Source organism: Magallana gigas, chromosome 6 (genome assembly GCF_963853765.1).
Source record: "Magallana gigas chromosome 6, xbMagGiga1.1, whole genome shotgun sequence".
Classification (NCBI taxonomy): Eukaryota; Metazoa; Mollusca; class Bivalvia; order Ostreida; family Ostreidae; genus Magallana; species Magallana gigas.
This window is the reverse complement of record NC_088858.1, coordinates 41,636,860-41,664,656: the sequence shown is the minus strand read 5'-3', so window position 1 is coordinate 41,664,656 and position 27,797 is coordinate 41,636,860. Positions and strand designations below refer to the sequence as shown.

The 27,797-nt window shown below is 33.2% G+C and overlaps 3 protein-coding genes across 6 annotated transcripts; 1 reads left to right on the top strand and 2 right to left on the bottom strand.

Moving 5' to 3' along the window:
* Positions 1 to 1,107: 1,107 nt before the first annotated feature.
* Positions 1,108 to 3,950, bottom strand: LOC105345989 (heat shock protein 83-like; the record flags this gene model as incomplete). The annotated part of the gene is given in 10 exon segments (NM_001305355.1): positions 1,108 to 1,210; positions 1,322 to 1,655; positions 1,746 to 1,804; positions 1,806 to 1,811; positions 1,814 to 1,957; positions 2,077 to 2,281; positions 2,402 to 2,742; positions 2,877 to 2,894; positions 2,897 to 3,316; positions 3,437 to 3,950. Coding segments are annotated over 10 exon segments (2,144 nt in total), but the record flags the coding sequence as incomplete, so codon positions are not given.
* Positions 3,951 to 7,834: 3,884 nt separating this feature from the next.
* On the top strand, positions 7,835 to 10,006 carry LOC105345974 (uncharacterized). Of its 2 annotated transcripts, none has more exons than XM_011454388.4 (3): positions 7,835 to 8,035; positions 9,075 to 9,232; positions 9,354 to 10,006. In XM_011454388.4, exons 1-3 carry the CDS (start codon positions 7,965 to 7,967, stop codon positions 9,881 to 9,883), a joined length of 759 nt encoding a protein of 252 aa, XP_011452690.3. In that variant the 5' UTR covers positions 7,835 to 7,964; the 3' UTR covers positions 9,884 to 10,006. The 2 variants fall into 2 exon arrangements, with proteins under 2 accessions (XP_011452690.3, XP_011452687.3); XM_011454385.4 differs by having other exon boundaries at positions 7,836 to 8,065.
* A 364-nt stretch (positions 10,007 to 10,370) lies between these two features.
* Positions 10,371 to 26,162, bottom strand: LOC105345956 (WD repeat-containing protein 20). 3 transcript variants are annotated; one of them, XM_011454368.4, is made up of 5 exons: positions 25,869 to 26,162; positions 23,176 to 23,385; positions 20,194 to 21,432; positions 16,962 to 17,025; positions 10,371 to 12,628 (listed from the first exon to the last, which is right to left on the bottom strand). In XM_011454368.4, exons 1-4 carry the CDS (start codon positions 26,121 to 26,123, stop codon positions 16,966 to 16,968), a joined length of 1,764 nt encoding a protein of 587 aa, XP_011452670.1. In that variant the 5' UTR covers positions 26,124 to 26,162; the 3' UTR covers positions 10,371 to 12,628; positions 16,962 to 16,965. The 3 variants fall into 3 exon arrangements, with proteins under 3 accessions (XP_011452670.1, XP_011452662.1, XP_011452677.1); XM_011454360.4 differs by having other exon boundaries at positions 16,980 to 17,025; XM_011454375.4 differs by lacking the exon at positions 16,962 to 17,025.
* Between the last annotated feature and the right edge of the window lie 1,635 nt (positions 26,163 to 27,797).

The following is a 27,797-nucleotide window of genomic DNA, read 5'->3' as shown; positions in this document are numbered from 1 at the left end:
GCCTGAACATTTCCGTATGCCTGGCATGTTAAAGCCAGCAAATATCCATGGTCAACAATCCTGATGAACGTGTTAAAAAATCTTGTTAGATCTAATTCATAGCTCTATCGAAACATCCAGACTGAAATCTACACGCCCCGTTTATCAACTACAGCGACCCAAGAAAATTCACGGGCTGCACGAAATAATCGTGAAGTCAGACTTCCCATAGTTCCCATAGTTCACGATTTGGCCGTTTCTTTTAGCTACATATGAAACGTACTGATTGACATTAACAGTACAACTTTTTACAAGCAATTTATTAATTTGTTAACATGCTAAAAGAGATGTATATATATGTAAGCAATAAAATGTTTTCTTTGATGATTCATGTGGGATATGAATATAGCTATCGTAGCAGAATTTTATTTAAAAAATTCTGCAATGCCACCACCTTCACGCATCACCAAAGAGAGCATTCTATTGTTTTTACTTGCCATTTTAACTAATTATCTTCATTATCATCTTAAAATATATTCGTGGATTTCAAGGTTTGTACATTTTATTCGTTTAATAAGGTGTTTACATGTAGTTTTCTTTTTTTTGAAACGGCAAGTTATTTTGTTAGCAGTGATTTATCATTACAAGTGAATAAGGCCTAAAAACAGAAGTTGTGTTTAGGGTAACCCGACCTAACATACAAAAATGCCCCAATCCTACCAGTTTCAGATGCCTATTTTTATCCGATTGTGAATTTTATATAATTTCTTTTAAAACACCCGTTTTCAAATGACACATTCTTATAATTCATGCAGAAAAAAATATAAATTTTAAATAAATCCCTACCTACCTAACCTAATTTTTTCATCAATGTAACCCTAAACACAATTTTTTTTATAGGACCCCTCTCAATCTTGACCCCAAATGCAACATTTAAACAATGAAATCCATAATTAGTTTTATTTCACATATCAAAAAATTTACAAACGACGAGTTACCGGTAATAACACATGTAACGAAACAAAAATGAAATAATGGATTGACATGTTTACAGCGAACAAGAAATGTTTCTTTTGCTTTCAATATTTTTGAGACTTGCAGTCTTAAAAGTTTGTTCTATACACTCAATCAACTTCTTCCATACGGGATGCATCATCCTCGTCTCCCTCCAGAGGTGGCATGTCTTCTGTGACGGGTTCTTGCGTTTCTGGGGTCTCATCCTCATCAATTCCTGCAAGGAAACAAGACACAATTCATTAACTTCTTTCTTTGATGCTACAACTTATTAAAACATGAAATTCAAAATCACAGAAACAATGAACCTGAAATTTAATGTGCTTACCGAGACCAAGCTTGATCATTCTGTGGATTCGGCTGGCGTGTGTTCCTGGCTCCTCCAGACTGAAGCCTGAGGCCAGAAGTGATGTTTCAAACAGTAACATGACCAAGTCTTTCACTGATTTATCATTTTTGTCTGCCTCAGCCTTATCCTTTAATGACTTGATGATGGAGTGATCTGGGTTAATCTCGAGATGTTTCTTGGCTGCCATATATCCCATGGTGCTCGAGTCACGGAGTGCTTGTGCTTTCATAATTCTTTCCATGTTTGCTGACCAACCATACTGGCTCGTTACGATACAGCAAGGAGATGTCACCAGGCGGTTAGATACCACTACCTGTAACAAGACAGAGAAAATTACATACAAACTGACAAGGTTAGAAGTAATCTTACAAAAATACAAGGTGGCTTTTTCAGTTATTCCTACCTTTTCAACTTTCTTGTCAAGGATATCCTTCATGACTTTGCACAATCCCTCGTACTCTGCCTTCTGTTCCTCGAATCTCTTCTTCTCCTCCTCATCCTCGGGAAGTTCCAATCCTTCCTTGGTAACATTCACCAATGGTTTACCATCATACTCTTTCAACTGTTGTACAGCGTACTCATCAATGGGGTCAACCATGTAAATTACTTCCATTCCTGAAATCATTTAAAGGGCAACATGTAAAGTAAAGTTAATACACGTAGATATTTTTAAACAATACAATTTTATCAAGACCAAAAATAAGGCAAAATTACATGATAAATGTTATTCTTACCCCTCTTTTTCACACGTTCCACAAAAGCGGACGACTGAACCACTTCCCTGCTCTCTCCTGTGATGTAGTAGATGGATTTCTGATTTTCCTTCATTCTGGAAACGTAGTCTTTGAGTGATGTCATTTCATCTCCTGACTGTGAAGAGTAGTACCTCAGGAAATCTGCAAGCTTCTTTCTGTTTGTTGAATCCTCATGGATACCGAGCTAAAATAAGCAATATCAGATATTTTTGAATAATGCATTCAAATTATTAAAGCATTCAATGTCAGTTAAAAGATTTGAAACATTAAAATTTGTATTGAATAACATTACTCTTCAAATTACCTTAAGATTTTTCGCAAACTGTTCATAGAATTTCTTGTAGTTGTCTTTGTCTTCTGTCAGGTCTTCGATCAATTCAATACACTTCTTCACAAGATTTTTTCTGATCACTTTAAGAATTTTGCTTTGCTGGAGCATTTCTCTTGAAATGTTCAGAGGCAAATCCTCAGAGTCAACCACACCCCGAGCAAAGTTAAGATACTCGGGAATCAGTTCTTCACAATTGTCCATGATAAATACTCTGCGTACATACAACTTGATGTTGTTCTTTTTCTTCTTGTTCTCAAACAAGTCAAACGGAGCCCTCCTTGGGATGAACAGAAGAGCTCTGAATTCCAGCTGTCCTTCCACTGAGAAATGCTAGAAGAATCAACAGACAATGTTTTTATTTCATTGGTTTTAAATTCATTGTTGCATATAAAGCTAATGACATCAGGCAATTATCAAAGTTGATATAATATAAATTTCAACTTTTTACCTTCACAGCCAAATGGTCTTCCCAGTCATTGGTCAGTGACTTGTAGAACTCGCCATACTCCTCCTGTGTGATGTCATCAGGGTTTCTTGTCCAGATAGGCTTTGTCTTGTTCAGTTCCTCATCCTCTGTGTACTTCTCCTTGATCTTCTTTTTCTTTTTGTCCTTGCTTTTGCTATCATCTTCCTCGTCTTCATCAAGATCTTCCACCTTGGGTTTATCTTCTTCCTTCTCCTCTGCCTTATCTTCCTCCTTCTTCTCCTCTTCCTCTTCATCATCTGACACTTCCTTGTCACGTTCCTTCTCCACCAGGAGCTTGATGGGATAGCCGATGAACTGACTGTGCTTCTTCACTACTTCCTTGATCCTCCTCTCTTCCAGATACTCTGTTTGGTCTTCCTTCAAGAACAGCGTGATCTTTGTTCCACGGCCAATGGTGTTCTCTAGAGAAAAATAAAATATCAGTTGTTAGACACTGAATTTCATTCAGTTTACAAAATTGTATTTAAATCTTTTAAATCTAATAGCGACTCTTTTAAATCAAAGATAACAAAGAATTCTACCTGAACAAGTTTTCACAGTGAATGAGCCTCCTGCAGAAGATTCCCAGATGTACTGCTCATCATCATTGTGTTTTGTCTCCACAACAACTCTGTCTGCAACCAAGTAGGCGGAGTAGAAACCCACACCAAACTGTCCAATCATGGAAATGTCAGCTCCAGCCTGCAGAGCTTCCATAAAAGCTTTGGTTCCAGATTTGGCAATGGTTCCAAGGTTGTTAACAAGATCAGCCTTTGTCATTCCAATGCCCGTGTCCATGATGGTGAGGGTTTTGCTCTCCTTGTCTGGGACGATGCGGATTTCAAGATCTTTCCCAGAGTCCAACTTTGAAGGATCTGTGAGACTTTCATAACGGATTTTGTCAAGAGCATCAGAGGCATTGGAAATCAATTCTCTCAAGAAGATTTCTTTGTTTGAATAAAATGTGTTGATGATCAAGCTCATCAACTGAGCAATCTCAGCCTGAAAGGCAAAGGTTTCAACTTCACCTTCCTCCATGTGTTCGGGTTCAGGCATCTGCAAAGAAAGATTGGTCATTTACTTCCTACATGACAGAGTTTCAATTAAAACCATGTTTTATTCACATTTCAGTTATGAAAGTAACTTTAATGTTATTAAGAGTTTTATTCCCAACCCCCCATCGCCCAACATGAAAAATTCAATATCGTTGAACAATGGTTACACATTTATTAATCGAGTTGATAACAATATATTTATATATAGGATGAATCAGGGGCGCGTCATTATTAGATTTTCTAGAACATTCCAATTAACGTAGCCTAGAGTACAATAGTACCCGGACTTCGATTCTCACTATAAAATATACATCTATTCACAACGTCGCCTTTGTTCTCTATTTACAGGTATCCACGTGCGTTTTGTCATCAAGCTAACTTCATGCGCTGGGTAAATAAAATTAAAATGGTTTAATCCTACTTATTACTAATCTATTGCAACTTTAGAGTACTAAAGGGGAAAAAATGTAATCTTAACGCATCTCTTCTTAGATTGCTAAAGAAAAATGAATAACCGGACTCGTGTTCATACACGCCTATAACGCACATGGCGTGCACATGTATCTAGCCGGTATCCGCATCGAGAAATTTTTTTAACTAATAAAACATTATCCCATCTTAAAAGTCAATTACACCGATTAATTACCCGTTTAAACTAGTATAACTTCTGATATCCCATGACTTACCTTTAGATTATGTGCTTATGAGGAAACTTGCAAGACAAGACACAAGCGTCTGCACCGGCGAAACTCACACTGTGAACTGAGGGTTGTTTACAGCGCTGTAATATAGGATGCAAAAAATATTTTAATGGGTTTTCAGTTCATTTACGATATACCCTCTCTCAAAATATTGAAACTAAACACAGAGTAGCGTTGTATTTACGTTGTCTTTAATGGATCGTTTATAATCCTTTGAAACATATGGGTCTCTTTTGACGAGATGCGTAGTGACTACCGTTCATATATGTAGTTCGGCTCAATCGAGAAGATTCGAGCGGAAATAACGTCATATTCTAGAAAACACCGCGGAAGTTGTAAAATTTCCAGAAAGTCATAATGTATAATTTGCCGCGACTTGTCAAATAGTTGTTAAAAAGAAAGTTCACTTTTTGTAGGAGTTACGATGTACGAGTATTAATTTATGGTCTAATGTAGGCAGAAATAAAAGATCACATAGATATTATTTTATATAGTTAAAATAATTTCCACTCAGATTATTATTTTCAATAAATTAATGAATTAATATTTCATATCAATACATAATTGAATACATATTTTTTTTCGTAGCCTTGCTATCAGCTCAACACTATATACTGTATATAACTATATATACGAAGACACTACATTGACTATAATAAGTATTTTATTCAAGTATATGAGAATACATGAATCGGATAAAAATGCCTATATATATATATATATGTTCTCTCCTATAGTGAAGGTATAGTATTTAAATATAGTTTTACACATTATTATTGTTATCCATTGCATTTTTGTAAAAATTGAATAGGTTAATAATATAAATAGCATTGGAATGACTTGAAAAGTATAGATATAAAATCTAGATTGACACTAAATTCCAACCAATTTTCAACAATACTGTACAACATTTTAAAAAAAACTGTTTATACAAATATAAAATTGCAAATCCGTCAATTTGATAAATACGATGTCATATAATACATGCATAGATAAATTCGAAAACGAACATGTATATACAAACCTTTCAGGTTGATCACATTCCGTACGCTGGATTATTCGGGAAGATTCGAGCGAAATCATGCGTACTTAATATGCTTTTAAAATTACTGCATGGCTCTATTTATAAATATATAGCAGGTTCGTTTCATTTCTTCTCAGGAAAATATGGGAACGGTGAAAATGTGAAATATTATTCAATGTTAAAATTTGACTTAATTTTTGTTCCTGATTTTTCCCACTTCCCCACCTTTTGTAGAGTTATATCTTGCTGAATTCAGTACTTCCGTCACTCGAAATGATAATAATAATATACCTGTTTCGTAGTTCAAAATCTTTATTTTTGTCATAACTCATAATTGCTGGGAAAATTCGACAAAGGATTTAGCTAAATATCTACAAATATTTATCCTTATCTGATTGTAATGAAGCCGGTTAATTAGTTTTGAATCTGTTTTTACAAGAAATCAGCCTATTTAATAAAATATATACGTTATTGTTTATTTCATGCTTCAGATTGCTCTATAGACAGTATCTTACTTCATTTCATTTAATTTTCAAAAAATTAAAATTAAACACCTACAAATAGCGTAATTTTAAGTATATATATGAATATATCATTAAAAATTCTATTGTTGTTAATTTCCTCAGTTATTTTCACTTGAATTTTTGTTTTACATGTTCCAAAAGGGAGGGGGGGGGGCAATTACATTCAGTTATTTATGTTGATTTAAGAACATTTTTTGCTGCGAAAAAATGTGCCACCCTTTTACATGTAGTTACTATATACACCTACATGTGTGATTAGACAACAGCTCTAAACATACTTTTAAATTTACAGCTAGACTTACTACGTGGTATCGTGTTGACAGTTTGTTGGGTATAACCGTGATATATATACATGCATTTAATTATCGACTTTTACTTTGTTTTACTCGGAATTGTTGGGATTGCCGTGTCTTGGCAGCTGGTGACCACCCGCTGATATATATCTATATATAAATAGTAGACTCGCGGCACCCTACCTTCCGAGTCCCTGGGCTGCCTTACTCCCACCTCTTTTTCATCTGTCATATATTAATCTGCTTTTCAAATATGCCTCGTTTACATGCATATTGCATATCCCATACCACCCCCTATTGAGTTTAAGCCACGGTTAATTCAGATATGCCGGTTGGTATAATTACAATGGTTGAGTGACATTCTATCATGTCCTATGCATCTTTTTTTCTCTCCATTTTACATGAATTTATCCCAAACGACTGTAATAAAGAGTCTGGGAAGTCATAGCGCTTATATATACATGTATATGTATATATAACGTGCGTTTAACCTTTTTACCAGTCGGGAGCGCTATGATGAGGCACGTAGCATTGTTTTTGAAAGTGGGGGGGGGGGGGGGCAGACTCATCCAAAAAAATCTTGACTAGCAAAAAAAAAAAAAAAGGAAATAAAGACTCTCCCAAAATCTTCGAAATCCTAATCCGTGAAGGGGGGGGGGGGGGTTGCGTAGTATGTAACTTCAATTTCAATCCTCATTTCCTTATTAATTCAATTTCAATCCTCATTTCCTTATTTTCATATTAATTTTTCCTATGCTCCCAAAAAAGTATGGGGGGGGGGACTCCATCATTCAATCTTTTATATGTAAATTTTAAAAAATTTAGTTGCTGCGAGAAAAAGTGGGGGGGGGGGGGGGGGGCTCCCCCCCCCCCCCCCATGATGCTACGTGCCTGATGTGATATAACATTATAACATGCACCGTCGGCCGTCCAAGAGACAAAAGAACCGAAATATGCAGTGTTTAAGCATGCGCGGATCTAACGGGCACATCAGGAGATTCTGACAATCCAGGAAAATTCAAATTCACAAGATCCATATGGTTAAAATGACTGAAAGCTCGCATCGTACCCCACCACACCCCAACAGTCAATCTAACCCCCCCCCCCCCCCCCCCGTCTTTTCACAATCTTGTATTTTTTAGATTCCACGTATGTTTTAGTTGTGTTGATCTACACTGAAGATAATAAAACATTAAATAACAATGTTTCAAACATTTGTTAGCATTTAAAATTAGATTTGAGAAAGAAAAAAAAAAACCAAAAAACTATAAATTTCTTTGCTGGTAAATTTCAGCGCTTTTCCGGATTCTGTTTTTTCACTCATACGATTCAGCAATTATTCCACTTCTGTAATTTCCTATTTGAAGGCAATGCTTTGACAACAAACGAAGCCTGTCGCTTTCACAGAAAGTTGGAAAGATATGTGACTAGAGGTCATTACTGGGCAAGTCGAGAAATAAGAAGAAAAATACTATGAACAATTCGAACGTCGAAGCTGAATATGATTGCAAAATCTGTAAAGCGAAGAAACAAACGATGAAAAGGTGCACGAGATGCCGACAAGTGTATTACTGGTGTAGTATTCCAATTTATCTGGTGTTTTTGGCCTGTTATATCCATTTAAGTAAATTTTTAACAGAAAAACAGACAATAATTCTGCTTACGTCTTGTTCTCGTCTCTTCCTTTCGTCATACATGTATTTCCTTGCAACTTGATCATTGTTAATAACAGAGACATAAATAACATTATTTATTTATATCTCTGTTAATAACTAAAGCTAACATTAGTGCATAGATACATGTTCTCATATCATTCTCCTTTTAACTTAAGAAGAGGGCCCGGCAAGCCTTGCCTGCCCTGTGTCATGTTTTTTTTTTCACTTACCAAAATATAGCTTATATTTGAACAGAGCTTAGAATTAAATTTAATCAGTGCAAAACTAGTGCAAGATTTTGTGCACTGTAAAATTGCAACTCAGTCAAATAAGGAACTATAGCTCCCAGGTCATCCATCCCTTTAGCAGACTGGGGGCTACACATCTGCAGCTACATTAGAGAATGTTCCCATGTGTTTTACAGTATAGTTACAACATCGCTATAAATAAATATATTGCACATTTTCTATCTTCCATGCTATTGCTTCCTCAGTAAAATCTACTATAGAAGATTTTACAGAGGCATCATGGAAGTTAGAAAACGGAGTGTTTATTAGATTAAACAATTATTAAGGTCTGCAAGATAATTCCAATGTTTTGATAATTTTTACACTTTTTTTTTTCATTTTCTTGGAGTAAGTTTATTATTCTTTTATCAACTTTGTTCTTACATAGGAAAACGGACTTAGAGGTCCATGCAATCTGGATGCCATTATCGAAAATCAACCAACCGTACTAACTTTCTCAACCAGCATATATACCCCTGTAGCATTTGAGGAATGATCAAAATCAAAATTGCGACCAAACAAATGGTCTTATGAATTAATGTTAGCTTTAAACATTAAAGATTCAATTATGCCCTATCTTGGTACTTGATTATCTAATATACTTTGAGATGAAATGTACATAAAAATTTCTTTGCTTATAGCTCCAGAGAATGTCAAGCCAAAGATTGGCCCATGCACAAGACAGAGTGTTCAGTTACAACAGCCAGCTCAACTGATGAAAAAAAGAAGACACACAATCCTATTAATTCCAAGTTTACAGTAAATGATGGTTCTATTTATCAAGACCCAGGCACAACAGGTACTACTGTGATCCGTCTGTAAAAATTTCATTTCATCTTTGCTCATTGTCTCATAATGGCCACAAATTGGCAAAGTCTTTTATGCCTTGTCCATTTATTGGAATTATTGCTTCATTTCAGCTAATGCAGTGAATGATCAAGGTCTTAACTATTCACCTGTGATAGACTTTAAAAGATATGATAAAAAAGAACACAAACTAGAAGGAGTCGGTGAATTTCCTGCACGAAAAGATTCTTTCTACATAGACAATGAAAAATTATGTCACGATGTTCCAGTGTTAGATAAAAGCAAAGAATTTACAGACATAGTGGTGAAAGCAAACAGACAGAAACAAACCATCAGCATTCAGGATGACTGGGATGGGAACAAAATATATCGCTTCCTCTCTCACCAGTTACAGGTCCCTGTCAACAAAATAAAGATCATCCACAAAGGCAAAATTGTGAATGCTGATAGCATTAAAGAGTGCATTCAAAAGAGGGCAGTCTTCCAAGTGTTTGGTGAGAAGGCAGAGGATGCAAGTGGAGTGGATGACAGAGATATAGAATTAATGATGAGACAGCTTAATATTAGTAGAAATGAAGCCATATTAGCCTTAAAAGAGCATGGAGATGTTATTGATGCCATGTTGGAAATTAGTCGCAAATAACAGTTTATTATTCCTTACGTTTTTTGTGTAAATATGCCACATTAATTATTACCTGGTATTTGAAATGTTTGTTTTAAAATATTTGTTCATTGGCAAGTATGAAGTAAAGTGACAATACATATACCCGTAGTAAAATGTTAAGGGGTATTGAAGGTACAGAATGTACGTGTCAACCCAAATTCCTTAGAATTAAAATAAAAATCTGCAGCTAAATTCCATTTATAGCACCCCAAATAGTACAGAGATTTCAAATTGCATCAATATGTGAATTGTCTACTTACCGGTATTACAATACCAGAAACTACATTAAAGTGTTCTAATACTTTCAGTCTTTTCATTAATTGAAATCTGCTGTTTTGCTTTCTTTGATTTGGAGTAACAGTTGAAATTATCAACAATTTCATGCCAAACCTTTAACATTGTAAATCTTACCAAATCCAATAAACCTTCCTTGTACAAAAAAGCAAATGAAAAAAGAGACAAAAAAAACATTGATATAAATTTTTTAATTTGTTGAAAAGAATAAGTGACTAAATATTAACAAATCTGAAAGACCATTTATCAGAATTACAGAAATGCCCCACGGATAAGCAGGGAGTTGTAAGGGTAAGCCCTTGTAAACAAAAAGAATAACTCTGCAGGCCATGTAGGACATGCATATTTCTCATAGAAAAATAAAGACTGACAATGTCAGAGAAGCAGAGTTGATTCAAACACAATCAGTATTCAGTGGTACAAGACTGGATGGTAAACAGAGAGAAAAATACAAGAAATTTGGATTGTCCTCAACATTAATTAATGAAAAATGCACACAAAGTTTTAATCGAAGGGTTTTCACTTTAGTTATACATGAACCAATCACAATTGTTTTTGGAAATATTAAAAAATTATGACTGTCTTTTTCCAAAATAAGATGAAACTTGAAAACTGATATAAAGTCTTCAAATAATTATGCATATGAACTTCATAGTTAATAATTTATATTCAATATGATATAAAAAGAATAAAAATACTGAACCATACTGAATCACAAACAAGCACTTTCATCAATATGGCCCTTTTTAATATATATATTCATATATATATATATACAATGGCTATCACAGTCGACGTTTCAGATACAACAAATAAACATGACACTAAAATTCATTAAAAGATCACGTTCACACCATTGACTTCTCTGATCCTGAAAATGATTAAAAGCTGTGAAACATGTTTATCTGATAACTCCTTGCTTTTAACTCGAGACACTCGGAGAACTTGATTATCTATTAATCTTGCATAAGTTCAAATACTTCATCCAGCAATTCACGTTCAGGAATTTCCAAGTTCTGCTGCTCTAGGACTCCAATTGATACACAATTTGTCCAGATGCCATTCATTGATATTACTAGGAACATTTACAGTCCATCTCAAGAGTTTTCTTGTAGTGTATATAACATATTGCACTAAAGGATGACAAGTGGGATTTCTGCTATTTTTCTGATACAATCTGGAGTATAGTTGACTGATAAATATTTGTGTACATGTTTAAGCACTAAAAATATAAAACTCTGATTAAAATACAACTATACCCATACATTCTAAAGCCTCTTGTTGATATCAGACTACTAGTACCCAAACAACTTATATTCAATTTTTTTTTATTTTATGAAGAATCTGCTCAATCAAATAGTACTAAAGCTACCCTGTTTCATTTTAAACCTCTACATATATTTTAAGTGCTTGAAAAATAATCATGTACCAATAAGAACAACCAAAGGAAATTCCTAAAAAATTCAAATAATATAAATGTACATTTAGTTCAAAGGCACAAGTTGGGCCTTACAGTAAAGGTCAAACCAGCTGTATTAAATCAAACTTTTAAAATATTTGTTCTTGATTGATTTTTTTTTCACAAGTCGTGCAATGAAATGTATGTGTATTCTATATACACATTTGATTTGATTTATAAACATGGTTGTAATTTTCAAAAATCTTTTTCCTTAACCAAGGTTTAACAAATGAACATGTCAAAATGCTCTTACAGAAATTAGGGGTCATTCATGTTGTGACATATTATCTCTAAATATAAAAACAGGCTTCTTAAGATTTGACAAAAAATAAATATTATCAAAGACTCTTTCACAAATTGGGCTAGTACTTCTCTGATTTCATTGCAGCAATCAAACAGTGTCAATTACAAATTATGCAAGAAACTTATGTATAAGTTTGAACTCCTTTTGGGGGAAGAGGCTCTCAATGACATGAGGGGCAATTTGTTACAGGAATGAATTTTAGAAAAGAAATATAATCATTTAATGCGACAGTGCAGAAGAGAACACTAAACTTATCTGCAATTAACAAACATCAGATCTGCTGAAAAATGTCCATGTTTACATACATGGATCTTCTATAAAACCTTTTAGTCTAATTGTTTCAAAACACAAAAGCTTCACACAATTATACACTGACAATTGACAGCAATAGAAATTCTGCAAAACAAAGGTTTTTAAAAAAAAAAGCTATATGAAATGGTCTGGAAAATGGTCTTGATGCAAGTGTTACAATGGTGATGACTGGAAGCATCAGAATTGATGGTGACTGGGGTCTTGATATGTGCAAGGAAGTCATGTGACCATCAGGAGGAGTAGACTGGTTCTTTGGACTGGTTTCTGCCCTTTAAGGGCACAGCAGGAATTGGATAATGATGTAGCAGGGTCACAGCGGGGTCATCATAATGTCCTCATTGTACTGGGTAAGTTTCTGTAAAGAAAATTAAGAAAATGAAACATCTCCTTTAGATCTACTAGCAGTGAGGAATTATATGAAAATTCTTTTGCATCTAAAGTGTTAGCAAAACTTATTCATCTGATAATTCTTTCAAACTAGCTATACTAAAAACTGATCTGGAATAATGCATTATAATCAAAAAGAGAGTACTCCAATGCACATTGTCTCAATTTGTAACACTAATGGGTATCAATATTATAAATAAAATTGAACAGCAGTGCCAGGAATGTGAAGAGTATTTCAGGTCATCCAAAGAAAAGAAATTTACACCTCTATCAATTGAATTCCTGGTAAATAAGTGTGAAAAGTAATAAGCACAAAAGTTTAAATATAAACTTAGTAAAATAGTTTTGAATGATTAATTTCCACAGCCAACAATAGCAAAAATGACCATCATATTGTTTATGCAACCATGAAACACCAAATTATGCAACTGGTATACTCATCAAACCTTTGCACAGGTACTTTGCAGTACTTTGATTTCAGACAATCATTTCCTTGCAAATAGTACTAATTTTTAAACAAATCTATTTATCTATAATCATATAATTCTTAGCTTTTTTTACTACTTCAATAGTTTTACAAATCACAGCCTTCATTTTCTAAATAACTTTTTTGGCCACTTTTCTACTGAACCTACCACATATTAGGAAATATTTGTTATTGTTGTATGTACCTATTAGTTACATAAGAAGATTTTTTCATACAACTCCTATATATTCTCATTAGTACACTCAATTTTTTCATTATTCCTTAATTATCTTTGCTTTGGAGAGAGATCTGACCATTAATTTGAAATTTTCAATGATGTTTTGTGCCAAGTCTAGTTGAATTTTGACTCGTAAGCTTTGGGGTGGGGAGTTGATCAAAAAAGCTCCAAGACAAGCTTTTCCCTTTAGTTGCACTAAAATTCAAAAAAATATAAGAAGTACCTTCCTAAAATCTAAGAGACAGGGCCAGTGTGGTTCTTTGAATAGAATACAGCCATCTGCAATGTTTTGTGTTTTTAGTCCATTATCAGATTTATATTTGAATTTTGTTTCATCCAGTATTTTTTCATTTGACCAAATTGAAATATTTAAGTATGTAAAAAAAATGCATACTGATACTGTAGATTCGTATTTCAATGCAAGGAATTAATATCCGTGTAAATTTGTGAGAAGCGCATCTCACAAATTTTAAAATTTTGCTTTTATTTTTTGACCATATGTAACTACCGTACATGAAAGTATGATAAAAATTCAGCATTCATGATTTTATAAACCAGAAAATCCGGTTAAATATTGAAATGCTTAAAATGGAGGGCAAGTGGACAGCTGACAAAAGGATACCCCTATTGTACAGATAACTCCTCTGAAGTTTTTCTTTTACACAAATTGTTTATATATCAGAGATGTGAAAATACTTGGATTATAATTTCTAATGAAACCTGAGAAAAATTACAGCTGTTGAACTTAATTAGTCATTTTACAAAATGTTACACAAAGGGTACCCAATTGTTCGGATAACTTTTCCTACAGTTTTCAAGATGAGAACCATTTTGTTTTGCAGATCAATTGAACATTGTGCAAGATGTGTATATTACTTGTATTTATTTTTGTGAATTTATGAGAGAAATGCAAGCTATTGACAATTGAGCTTAGTACTTTTTCCATAACACTGCATACAGAGTGCATCATTTGTCCAGTTATCTCATCCTACAGTTTTTAACAGAGAAAGTTATTTTCATTTTATTTGTACAAATATGCACAATAGAGATTAGATAAGCATCATACTTTAATTTTTTTGATTGACAAACAGATTTTGGATGTTGTTTACACAAAAGAAAACCCAGTTTACTCCTACATTGACAGCTTCTCTTGTCTTGAAATAGAAACAATTAAAGGGCTAGATGACTATATCATACATGTTAACCTCCGTTGGTGAATTAGAACCCAAAAGAGGAGGATTGTGTGCTGCCTTTTTTGTGTAACTTTAATTATAAAGCTCATATTTTTATATACTGTCTAGGTATTTATGGTTTCTGATTAGTCATTCAGGATATCAAGTAAAATTTAAAAGACTTCAAAAATTCAGGAATATCAACACATGCAAAAAAAAAAAGTGCACGGATTAACCATATCAAATGGATTAAGCTTTTATTTGGGGGGCGGGGGATCTTTGTGTGCAGAGACTTTAACAATTGCCATTGTTCAGTAAATATAGATTAAGTCAATACCAAAATTTGACAAATAACACAAGTATAAACCAGTAGTAAATCATATATTCTTTTTCAATATCAAAAATGATGTTTACATGCTTATCAAAAATCATGCAGTGTTTCGATAAAATGCAAGTTTTTTGTTATGGCCAAGTTAAAAGATAAATTCAGTTATCGTTAAAGCCATGTGTAGAATAGCAAAGCTTCCTTATCCTTGGCCAGGATAGTATTTCAACATGTCATGTAACTAAATTCAAATTAATGTATTAACTGGAAATGGCTTCTTTCATCTTTCAATGTAAAACACAGTCATGCTTGAAAATAAATCTTTTACCCGCCTTAAAAAAATGTTCATTTGCCCCCGATTCAAGACTAATTCAAACCCAACAAGATTTTTGGACCACAGTGGGTTCCAAAATGGCTATCTATCAAAACAACGAACGTTAGCAGAATATTTTCTAATAAAAACAGAAGGCGGGAGACTTAGTTAAAAATTGGTAGACTTCTGCATAATGTGGTAGAGATAACATGTATGACTGTATTGATCTTGAAAATAAGAGCTCTACAGAAAATTGTAGCAATATGTTCCAAATTCAATTAAGTTAATATACGTATAACTTTACTATAATTACCAGTTATCGTTAACAACTTAAATAATCATATCCTAAAAGTCTAAGTAGATCCGATGGCTACTTTGTTGACCACTCCGCCTCATAAACAAATAAACAACAAGTTGAACTCTTTTGTTGCATCTTCAGCTTCCACCATGAATATTGATGTTACATTTTCATCAAAATAAAAACGGGCAAAATACATGACACCTATCAGAAAATAACCTCTCTGAAGAATCAAAAACATCAAATTATATATTGGTTTGCACAATATAAATTAAAGTTTAGTTAAATTAATTATCTGTGATATTGCAGAACTGTAGCTCGATCTACAGAAAACGGTTGACAGACCTATAGTTCTGCAGCTACTTGATATCTGTTAGCTTTGATAATACACAGTTACTTGACAAATAACTACATTCAGAAGGATAACAACAGCATGCGTCTATATCTAAAACAAATAGTACATGTACATAAAGCAACTTAAAAAAGGGAGATCTAAGGCTATACATTATTGCCGCTATAGGAAGGACACAACCAATATGCCTTGTATTGTATTGTTCTTCTTATGAAGTCACAAAATAGGAGAAAATGAAATTTCTATATGAAGAGAATATGGTTACATTTGTCCAAATTCTACAGACAACATTAAGTACCGTAATATACATAATATTATATGTATGTACATAAGGTTAGTCAAATATAAATATATATTGGAGAAGAAAAATGTTCACTACATGCATTTTGCTTCTGGCTATGTTATTATAAAACTACTGTAACATAATGGGAACTATGATTGGAAAAGACCCTATATTAGTGGGATCAAGATAAATTAGTAGAAGAAGTGCTTGAATGACATACTAGAATTCAACACACTGGGAATGGTGAACAAGAAACAAGGTAAAACTTGAAAGACGAGTACAGGACCTGAAATTTGTACAATTTCTAGAATTGATACTTTTGATGTTTGTGCAACTTATATGACTTTCTTTGGATTACACCTGCATTTAAAAATGTTCAAGAGTTTCATTCAACATATAAGAGCTAGCATTCAATGCATACAAGGCCTAGATTGAATTGGACTTGACCGTCCTCTCTCTTGTATAGAAAATAAAGACCACTGACCAATCTAACAAGCACAACCAAACTCGTTAAAACAAAAAGATAGTCCCTCCACACAGAATATTGGGAAGAGGGTAAGTTCTGATCTACTAGCAAGATTGACTTTTTCTAATACATGTACCAGGTACTTTTACATCTTTTTTCAAAAGCCTCTATTTTTGGGGTTATGATTTTTCCTTGAAAGCATACTAAATCAACAATGTAAAAAGAATTTTAAGTTAACACTCTCCATTTCTTGATGGCCCTTAGTTATGCAGAAGTGAGAACATTTAGAGCCTACCCTTAGAGACTGAGGCATAAAGTGTCTTATGTCTAAAACGAGACAAGAATTCCAGTATGTCACAGAATTAGTGCACCCAAGCCAAGAACTTACAGAATTAAACAATAGTACCTCCAGTTGGTGTCTGTGGATTAAAGGCTCTATGCTGTGTCAGGGCCTACAAAAAAGGTCAGGTGATCAAGCAATTTGAAATATGCATAATATGGGCATGCAGAGGATCCAATTAGCCAACCACCAACTTCTAGGAAATAATACAGTAGATATCAGAACAGAAAAAAATACTGATTATCAGTAAAAATAAATTACTAGTAAACACTCGTGTCAAAGCATAGAAAGAGATCCATAGGCCACATTGCTCACCTTATGAATTATGCTTAAGATAACTTATCTAATTTTCAAATATAATACCATGTTGAAATATTTACATTCATTGTATATTTCCCCTTATGTTTGCATTGGAAATCTACGACGTCCAATTTTCTATGAATACACTTTGCTAATTCATGCGCCATAAGCACAAATATAAACGTCTTCACATGTTTTGAGTATACATATTTATTTTTGTAAGATTAAATGCCTTAATAAAAAAAAATTCTGCAGAAAGTCTCTGGCACTATATTTTTTGTTGTGTTAGCTAACTAAATAACATGTTAGTATGGCTGTTTCATATCCCTGACTAAGAGTGTAAAAATGGCTTTATAGCGGCGATAGACTAACGACATCCAATAATAAGCATTCATTGCTTAAATAGATATTAATATATATATATTAAACACAAACAATAAATCACATTAAAATTGTGATTTTAAACTTATCCCCTTTTTGTCATCTCAAAACTTTTATGTGCTAATTCACACCTGACTTATCCAATGACATCCTTATTAGAACCATTGACCAAAGATACCATGTGCTGAGTTTGGTTCAGCATTAGAGAGTTGATTTAGAGAAAAATATCCATGTCAATGACAAATCTAACAGACAAATTTTGACATATTTTGATCAGAGAGAGCCTTCAAATAAGGTGAGCTAAAAAGTTATCTGAATGCAAAGTAAATGAAAAAGACAGTTTTTCTACATTTCCTTATGTATATAAGCCCAATAAAATGCAATGTATTCAGTAACACTTAGAAATCCTACAGAATTACATTAATAAAATTCATTTTTCCTTTATAGGCTTGCTCTTTTTGGATGTGAACATGATATGGAAGATACATCAGTACAAATGTAGTATGGTACTATATCTGGCATTTCTGGGAAAGGTATTTTTAGAGGACACTATTATGAAATATCAAAGAAATATATATTTTAAATATAATACATGTACCATTGAAGAACATGTACATGAAATAAGCACAATTATTATGTTAATTTATGTCAAATTTATGAAATGCTGAGCTAAATTTAAAACTATAGTAAATGATGAAGATATAAGGGTAATACAGGGTTAAGTGTTATGAAGAAAAGCATGTAAAGAATATGAATTGAATCTTGAAAAAAGGAGAAAAACTGCAATACATACAGCCATTACCCATTAAAGTTCTATATATAAGAAGAATATGTTCATTGTTCAAGCACTTGTTTTAATAACTTGATCTTCCCTTCCTTCAATGGCGGTGGGCATCAGAGATGACAATCTGATTAAAATTAGATTCTTTAATATGCACATGTACATTACAAAATATTTATAACAGACTTGACCAATCACTGATCTTCAACTATCCTCTTCTTTAGGTTTTGATAAAAAAAAAAAAAAAAAAAAAAAAAAAAAGAATTAAAAAAGTGAACATACCATTCAAAATGTTTGGGTTTTTTTTTCCATTTTATATATATTGCACTAAAGAGATTCAAAGAAAACAAATAAACCAAATGTTGGGTGTTCTGCTCTGTATAATGATAGGACAGGACTAAGGACCTTTTGATTATGACAAGAATCTCCTGTTTCAGTTAGCCTTTCCTAGTTATGAGCTGCAGTGATTTTCTACTTTAAATTCACTCTTAGCTTTCATTATTAAACCCTGGGACATATCAAAAGTAAAACATAAAACTCTATGTTTCAAACCACTGGCGAAAACTTTCCAGTGTACTGGTGAACATCTGATTGGATATCGAAAAGGTCATTTGAATGTGACCTTCTCTTAGGCTGCTATAGATCCTTGTGTTTAGCTATCATTGTAACAGTGGATCAAGGAATCTAATTTAAACAGATTGCAGAGTTTGAAGACAAAATCTTTCAAAACTGATGTAAAGTAGCATTTTTCATTCATTAAGGTTCAGTCAATTCAAATACTAGTATAATTAAATATATATACCTGGGTATAAAGAATGAATGGTGCAGTTTCATTCCAGTGACTGAGATCATTTTACAAAGCCCTTATTTTAAACCCTTACTAAAAACTCAAAATTCATTGCATAGAAATGAATCTTATTACATGTATTGCAATGCCTGCCATAAAGTTACCTTATTACAAGGTGTAGAGAAGAATAGAATGTTTATATGTATGTTACGTAGACTTTATTGTGTAGCAAACATTTCTAAGTTTCATCCAGAGCACATTGGCCGACACATCAAATAAGCATTTAATGGACACCCAATCAGCCATTTCTTTGTATACATGTATTATAATTTGGTTTAGATCATTATGAGGTTAAATATCCCAAAAAACCTGACATTTAATCTTATCATATGAAAAATACAAGCACTTTTTATCAATTTTCATTTCTTTGTCTCCAAAAATCAAAAATATGTCATGACTTGTGAGGCCAACATTCTTTCTTTGCTTCAACCATAAAAAATGGTTGATAATTTCAGATTCATTAAATGCAACAAAACAAAAACGGATACAACTTAGTGCAGTTTGTAACATCACAACATAACATAATCACAGATCTTTGAAGCTGCTCTCTAAAATATCTGCACAGTATTATAAAATTTCTGCACATATTCAAGTGAAACAATACGGTCAATACCTTATAAATTTACTTTACAAATCAGTAAATCTTTAAAAATATTTTTTCAACAGCAAAACAAGAAACTGTACTTCATACATATCTTTACTTTGCCATATATATCTTAATGCCCAAGATGTACCTGGGTATATGATACATCTAAAAAAAAAAAAAAACCTGAACTCATAAGCGTGCTTCTATCAAGAAGAAAGTCCAAAGATGCTATGCCCAATTACATGTTTTATCACAGATAGTCATATGCAATGTGCATGCCAAGCACCTAAAGTGGACATAGCAAGCATACAGCCCTTGTGAGAAAACTATTTCAAATTATAAGAGGGTGGCCCAAATCTCCGCCCTACTGATCCCTATCACTCACCACTCTTCCAGGACGGGCCCAAGTATTCACGATTCCTTCCTGGCAGGCCGTTACGATGCAATCTTCTCGGAACACTAATTCTGTTAATCGTTCACTAGAGATTTTCTCACAGACTACGGGTTCTAGAAGTGGTACTTCATCTAAACGTGGACATGAGCATGTTCCTAACACTTTAATGGATTCGTCTATATGTTTCACATGATTTGATTTTAGCATATTGTTTTTCTCACTAGATTTACTAGATAAGCTAAAATTTCTTTTGTGTTCTTTCTTTTCCGTAATTTCCTTTCTTTCTCCTAAGGAAAGGGTAGCAAAATGGTGTGTTGAATTACCCATCACAGAATTCCCGACTGGGTGTGCATTTCCATCACCAGAAATGTCATTGCTACTCAATAAGGAGTTTGTTTTTTGGACATTGTTACATCGAGGTAAGGTTGCCGACACTGAGTTTGGATTGGATAATAGTATACTGGTCCTGGTTCGGGTATTTATTGGTTGTTGTATCACATCTTCTGTTAAATCCCACAAACACAAAAATGTGTCCTGTCCCACAGATCCAAACCGGTACGTGGTTACACACGACCCTGAGCTCTGTAGAGAAGTCTGAGAAAGGTCAGCTGGGGGTTTCTGGTGATTAGATTGGTTGCCATTGGCAACAGTTGCTTGCACATCCTGTACTTTGGTACCGTTGCGCAACTCACTGTTGTCACTACTGAAAACTGAGGTATATGGGTCAAAGGCCACAACACTGACCCATGACCTATGCCCTTGACCTCTACATACAACTCTTTTTTCATTAAAAGAATAAACAGTAACTAAGTCATCTTCCCCACCACACACAAGAAACTTGGAATCGGGTGACCAGCACACACAAAGCAACCCCCCAAAATAACTCCTCATTGATCCTACCAGTTCCATCGAGTCATAATGAAAAACTCTGAGGAATCCATCTTGACTAACAACTGCTAAATACCTAGCACATGGGGAGAATGCAAATTCGTTTATTGCACCTTGTCCAATCACCCATCTGTAGAGTGGGTTGCGGGTACTTTTTGTTTTACAAGTGTGTATGGAGTATCCATCTCCTTGTTTGAATGGCTGGTACGTGGGTGGGGTTGGTCCACAAGGGAGTTCGTCGTTGTACACATACAACTGTCCGCTGGCATAGGACACTAGGAAGTGATCAGGTTGGCCTGGAATCCATTTGATACAGGTTACCTTGGATTTGTCTATCAGTTTCTGAAATTTGAAAAATTAAAAGAAGTTTTATCTTTTATCTACAAATAATATACATGTACCAGGATATACATTTCTTAGGACTTATGTATCTTTTTGAGAAACTTTTTTATGTTAATATTTTTACTATGTCCTGAGAAATGCTTAACCCTTGACCTTTGATTCATGACCACTTCTGCTCACTCAAATATATTCTGCATAAATTTCTTGACTTTATACTTGTATGTTCATTATTTACATACAGCAGATGGTCTAAAATCAACTTTGTTGACATACAAGTTAATCTATAAGATTAGAAGATGAATACATCAAATATCTTTTGTATGCAATATTACTACACTTCGGACTCTTAGGACTTAGACCTATGAATTATATCTCTATAAAAATTTTACTTCAAAATAGAAATTTATTTAGTGAAGCAGAATTCAACAATAGGACTAATTTTTGCTAAATTGAATTGAATAATAAAGAAATATCATCATCTGAATATCATAAATCAAATTTATACTGAATCAATCAAGAGAACCCTGGATTTTGAAGGCCCTAATCAATTAAATCCAATGATCTTAAGTTTTACAATTACAGATGTAATTCACTTCTACCACTTTATATTTTAAGTTTAACCATGCCAATTTTATCTAAGGTACATTGTCACAATTGACTTTCGACAGACAAAATGATGATGGATTTCATGTCATGAGAAACCTGTTCACTTGAATTTTCTGAAGACATAATCATGAAGCATTGCAAAAATAACTTCAGAAAAATATTTAAAAAATTTCAGAATCCAAGAGCAGTAACTTTAGTGGTAATAGATTATATATTGTGTAAATTGAACTTGAACTTTTGAGTTATCAATATACCGGTAAAAAAAAACGTGATGTTGAAAATCTAGATGCATTTTGAACAAAAGTTTTGAAAAACAACTCTGACAGAATGACAGAAAGAACGGAGCAAAACTATATGCCCCAACCATTTTGGCAGACAAAAATATTGCTGGAACAACAAACTTGTTTCTGAAAACATGACATTAATTTCAGATGGATATTACAGCTGCTTGATCCGATTTTTTTTAAATTTATGTATGGTTTTAATCAATAGCTTTGCTTTTGCGTAGTATGTGCATAATAGCAAGCATTGAAGTAGTTTTTCCAGTCAATTAAACTAAATTTCCATGGGAAAATAATATACAAAGTCTGTTTACAAAACAAACTTTACATAACAGGGTACCCCTAATTTGTCCCTTATAAAGATTCACCCCTCCACCCTGGCGTCAAGGCAGGTGTGGATGTATTAAGACATTGACATTCACTAGAAGTAAGAAAGTAAGATAATATCAAAAATGTTCAGGCAAATCAAAAATAAATCTGTGTACATTTTTTTTTTTTGCAATCGAAAGTGGGTTAGATAAACCTAACCAGTCAGAGGACAAAACCAAAATCTTAACTTTTCTAAACATTCCCGTGATGCATTTTTGTGTTCCCATACAGAAATTATTTTTGGTTTCTTTGAATACTTCTATGTTTGAGAAGAGACCTATTCTGCTGATATAAATAAGTGAAAGTCTGTAACTTTGTAAGATAATTGGTTTGTATTGAAAATATTTTGATACTGTTATAGCCAAAAAATCAAACCAAGCAGCTATAAATATTCTTGTTCTACATACACATCTGTTATTATAAGTGTTTGATGCCATGGGTTATCAAATGTATCCAGCAACCATTGATACTGGGCATAAAAACGTACCTCTTCATTGAAAAATTTGTTCAGCTCTCTTTTCAATGGGTCACTGCTAATCTCCTTTCTCATTGGGTCGGTCACTTGTATCTGTCCATGGCTGAAGCCCACCAACAAACGGAGAGACTCCTTGCTCACCCAAATTTTATTGAAGTCATGACAGGTGGGCAATGTTGCCTTGTATACTCTTCTGTCAACAGGTTTTGTAAGATCTGCAGCCTAGAAATGCAAATGAATTGTTATAATTCTTACACATAATCCAATATCATTTACTTGCTGAAAATGTTTTGTCCCTTACATGTAGATTAATCCCTAAATTCAAAATTTTAAACAAGTCTATTGATAACCAAGTCAAAGAAATTAATTCTGCTGATTGGTCATAACACTTTCAAATTTAAAAAAAAACAAAACACAATTTGAACAAATTGTTATTCTTGTAAGCTTTAAAACTGATACAATAAATTCATAAAAATTTCATAATAATCTCCCATCCGTTTCTTATTTTCTTGTGATTTAGAAAATACAATAACAAGAAAGCTAACCTATGGTACAGAGTAACATTCTAAACACGTTTATCTGACATGTAATTTTGATTTTTAAATTCATGTTTGCCATACCCTGGCCACCATCACGGCACAAAATTGACTTTTAATAACAATACATACAAAAACATTTTTATAGCAGGCCTCTCGCACCACTTTTTGAGACTGCATAGGGCCGGGGCAATAAGAATTGGGAAAATAGCAACCACTTGGAAATATTTGGATAAGGCTGCTCAAATTTATTTATATGTGACCTTCAGCGTATGGTATGAATCAAAAGGCAGATCCAGCTAAGCATGTTTCTTAAGAAATGGAAGTAAAATTGAAATCCTAGTGGCTTCGACCTCCATACGACCACACCATAATACATAAATGTATACTGTAGTGTAAAATATTTTCATTTAATTCTTTTTTTTCACATTGATGCATCTATTTGGTAAACCACGCTATTATATTTATATCTTTAAACATATTTAACTGTATATGTGTATTTAATTAAAATTTATGCTATGCTCCCCCCCCATGATCACCGCAAAACATATCAAATCAATTACGTTAAACACTAAATGCAGAATAGTTGCAATAAAAGTGAATTCAGTTTTATTGAAAAATAGTAGACATTGTCCACTGTATAAAAAATATGAATGAAAATTAAACCATGTAAAAATAAAGAGTTAAAAAAGAAAAAAATATATATTTCAATATACATAAACATGATAATGGCAAACATTTACCTGTTTGGAGCAAAAAAAGGTATACATAGGTGAATGATAATTATGGTGAACAGACTCTGGGCGAACAGATAGATGGGTGAAACTGATGTATACCAAATGGGAACATGGGACAGACTTATTCTCTTTTGAGAAGTGGACAGGCATAGCCTACATCCACTTCTCTTCGCAAGCCCTCATGTTTTGATTCTGGAAAACGTGTAAATGTCGGAACCAAAGACGGTTTACACTTCGAGCCATGTTTCGACTCCAGTTTCACTGAATTTTCGTAACAGACCTATAATTTCTATATTTTAAACATAAATGCATCCATATATCACAAAAAAATCAACACTAACCCGCTGTCAAATCATTTTCGCAACTTCTACATCCCGGGTTTAAATTTTGTGTATCACACTCTTTATCTAGGTCAGCGCAGATTAAATGTTTATGTTTGGATAAAATTGGAAACCTATTTAAGACAATAATGTCGAAAACGTAACTGAATCAACTTAATCTTACAACATACAAACAAATACTGAGTCAAAAAATTACAAAGTGGTATTTCTTCCCTTTTTAACCATCTTTTATGGTGACAAATTTTGTTCTAAATCTATTTTCAATAATAAAAAGAACATTGATTAATATAGCATTCAAGAAAGATTAAAATAAAGAGTTTTCATTGTTTTATGTGACAAAGTTACTTATTTTATCGTATGCATTTTGTTAACTTGTCTTAAATTGTAAAACCGTTCCATATAGCTCTGTAAATTTTAAGAAAAATACCTTTAATCTAAAGTCTACAATCGGAACACTATTTTCCGTTTTTTCCGACTCTAAAATTTCTACTTTTTAAACCACCTATAGCGAGTGATCTCATAATTTAAACCCGGAATGTAGAGGTTGAGAAAATGATTTGAAAGCGGGTTAGTGTTGATTTGTTTGTGATATATGGATGCATAAATTTATGTTTAAAATATAGAAATAATAGGTCTGTTACGAAAATTCAGTGAAACTGGAGTCGAAACATGGCTCGAAGTGTAAACTGTCTTTGGTTCCGACATTTACACGTTTTCCAGAATCAAAACATGAGGGCTTGCGAAGAGAAGTGGATGTAGGCTATGCCTGTCCACTTCTCAAAAGAGAATAGGGACAGACTATACCTTACTGTTGTAAAAAAAAATCTGATAAATATCATCATGTTTGTGGTGTTAAATCAAGTACACTGATAGACAATTAATTAATAAATCATCATGCAAATATTCAAAATTTTCATTCAACACGATTTCCCATGGCGATACACAAGTATCTTATTTGGCTTACTGCTCTAAAATAAACACGACATTCTGCTTGTTTACATTGGCGATGATGCCCATGTCATTGTCAATCAGACACCTAATGCAGATTGTGTTCGCATTTAAATCAACATTATGGTACACTGGCATTCTACCTTTTTGACGCCTTTGTAAACGTAGACGTATAACTCTTTCCCAATGTTAAAACATATTCTTTCGGGCGACGGATCACCGCTAACATTAATGAACGAAGCCCTCACGGGCGTGTTTGTTGATCCACTGGTTTGAAGACGGGTGGGTTTAGTATATTCGGACCAATGCGCTAGTATGTAAGTTCCTTCCCTTGTGGTAAATTTGTCTTTAATAAAATTTATATCGTCTTTTCCTCCACCCTCACTCTTCGACGCCATGTTTGTGGAGTTTTGAGGTTGACAGGTGCCCGGATACGATGACGATGCGCATGTTCAATATATGGCATCCGGTGTAAACAAATCAAAACACGTGGTAATACGATTTACTATAGTTCCTTGCCGATAAATTGACAAATAAATTAATGTCGGAAAATTTGTGCTTCATTAAAAAAACATATTGTCTCATATTTACTATATTTTTTTCAAGATAAAACTATGACATAGTAGACATGAATAGATATGAATTTGCAAAAAATAATACTGGTCAAAGGAAACAAAAGGACATGTTTACTATGTAACCAAAATTGTGTAGAAGATGAAAGTCACTTTCTTACTGAATGTCCATTATATAAAGAAGAAAGAATTCATTTTTCCATTATGTCTCAATACTCAACAAAAACTTTATACTTTTAACAAAGAAAGACAAATTTATCTGGTTAATGTCGAATGAAGACAAAACAATACTTACAAAGTTAAGTGAATTTCTGATCAATGCTTTCAAAAAAAGACAGAATACTTTGAGATCTAAATGACCGATAAATTATTTATACAAATCATGATACTATCTTTATATTTGAATAAACTACTTTTATGACTATATATTATATGCACATTGTTAATATATATGTTTTGATATATACTGGTGTACATTGCCCGGCTGTTACAAGTTCATGTATGTGTATGGACCTTTTTATATGTAGAATCTCTTTTAGGCATTTCTATCTAATATCTGTAATCTTGTATGCCCTCTGGGCCCAATATTAGAAATAAACTATTATTATTATTATATTATTATTATTGAATACACCGTTAGTTATCAAGGTATGGATATTCTGTTTACATCAATCTCCGTAAAATTTTAACTACGCCCAACATTGAGAAGTAACGCGTTATTCGCAGAAGTTTCGTGTTAAACCGTTACGTGTATATCGGAAAATTTTGCTTTTAATTGCGACAAATTAGAGTTCAGCAAAAATGCCTGTGCTTTTGCAATTGCACAACAGTTTTTTTTATATTATTTAATTTACATCATGCCATGACCCACAAGATTAATTATTCATATATAGAAACTATAAGGAGCTACTCACAATTTTTTTTTCGGGGGGGGGGGTAATTTTCACATTGTAAAAAAAACTGTCAGAGAATCTCGTTGGGAAAATGAACCGTATATTTAGTTATGTAGATTAACACTGGGTTTCTTATGCCAAAAAAAAAAAAAAAAATAAAATGTACGTACGTTATATTCATTTGATTATATATCCTCTTTCTTTTTCTTTTATTTCATCTGTCTGTTCTCATTTGAAAAATGGAATATTTCAGTGTATCTTTTTAAAATCAGGATAAGATTTTGGTATTCTGGATTTTGGTCATCCTTTGGTATTATATGGCAATATGATTCAACCCTAACCTCTCAGTTTCTTTAAAGTCAAACGTTAACCCAAAATTAATCCACCAGAGATTCGGTACATATATATGTAGATGCCACAGTGAAGATGGCGGGTGAAAAGGGAGGCATGCAATATTAAACACGTAGAATGTGATATGGATAAAAAATAGAACGAAGAGATGCTAGCGCTGTAACTTAAAATTTTATTTTTAACCAGTAGGATATATGGAGTATTTTTTGGGCTACCTTTTAGTCAATGGTACATGCGACTAATACATTTCATTTCT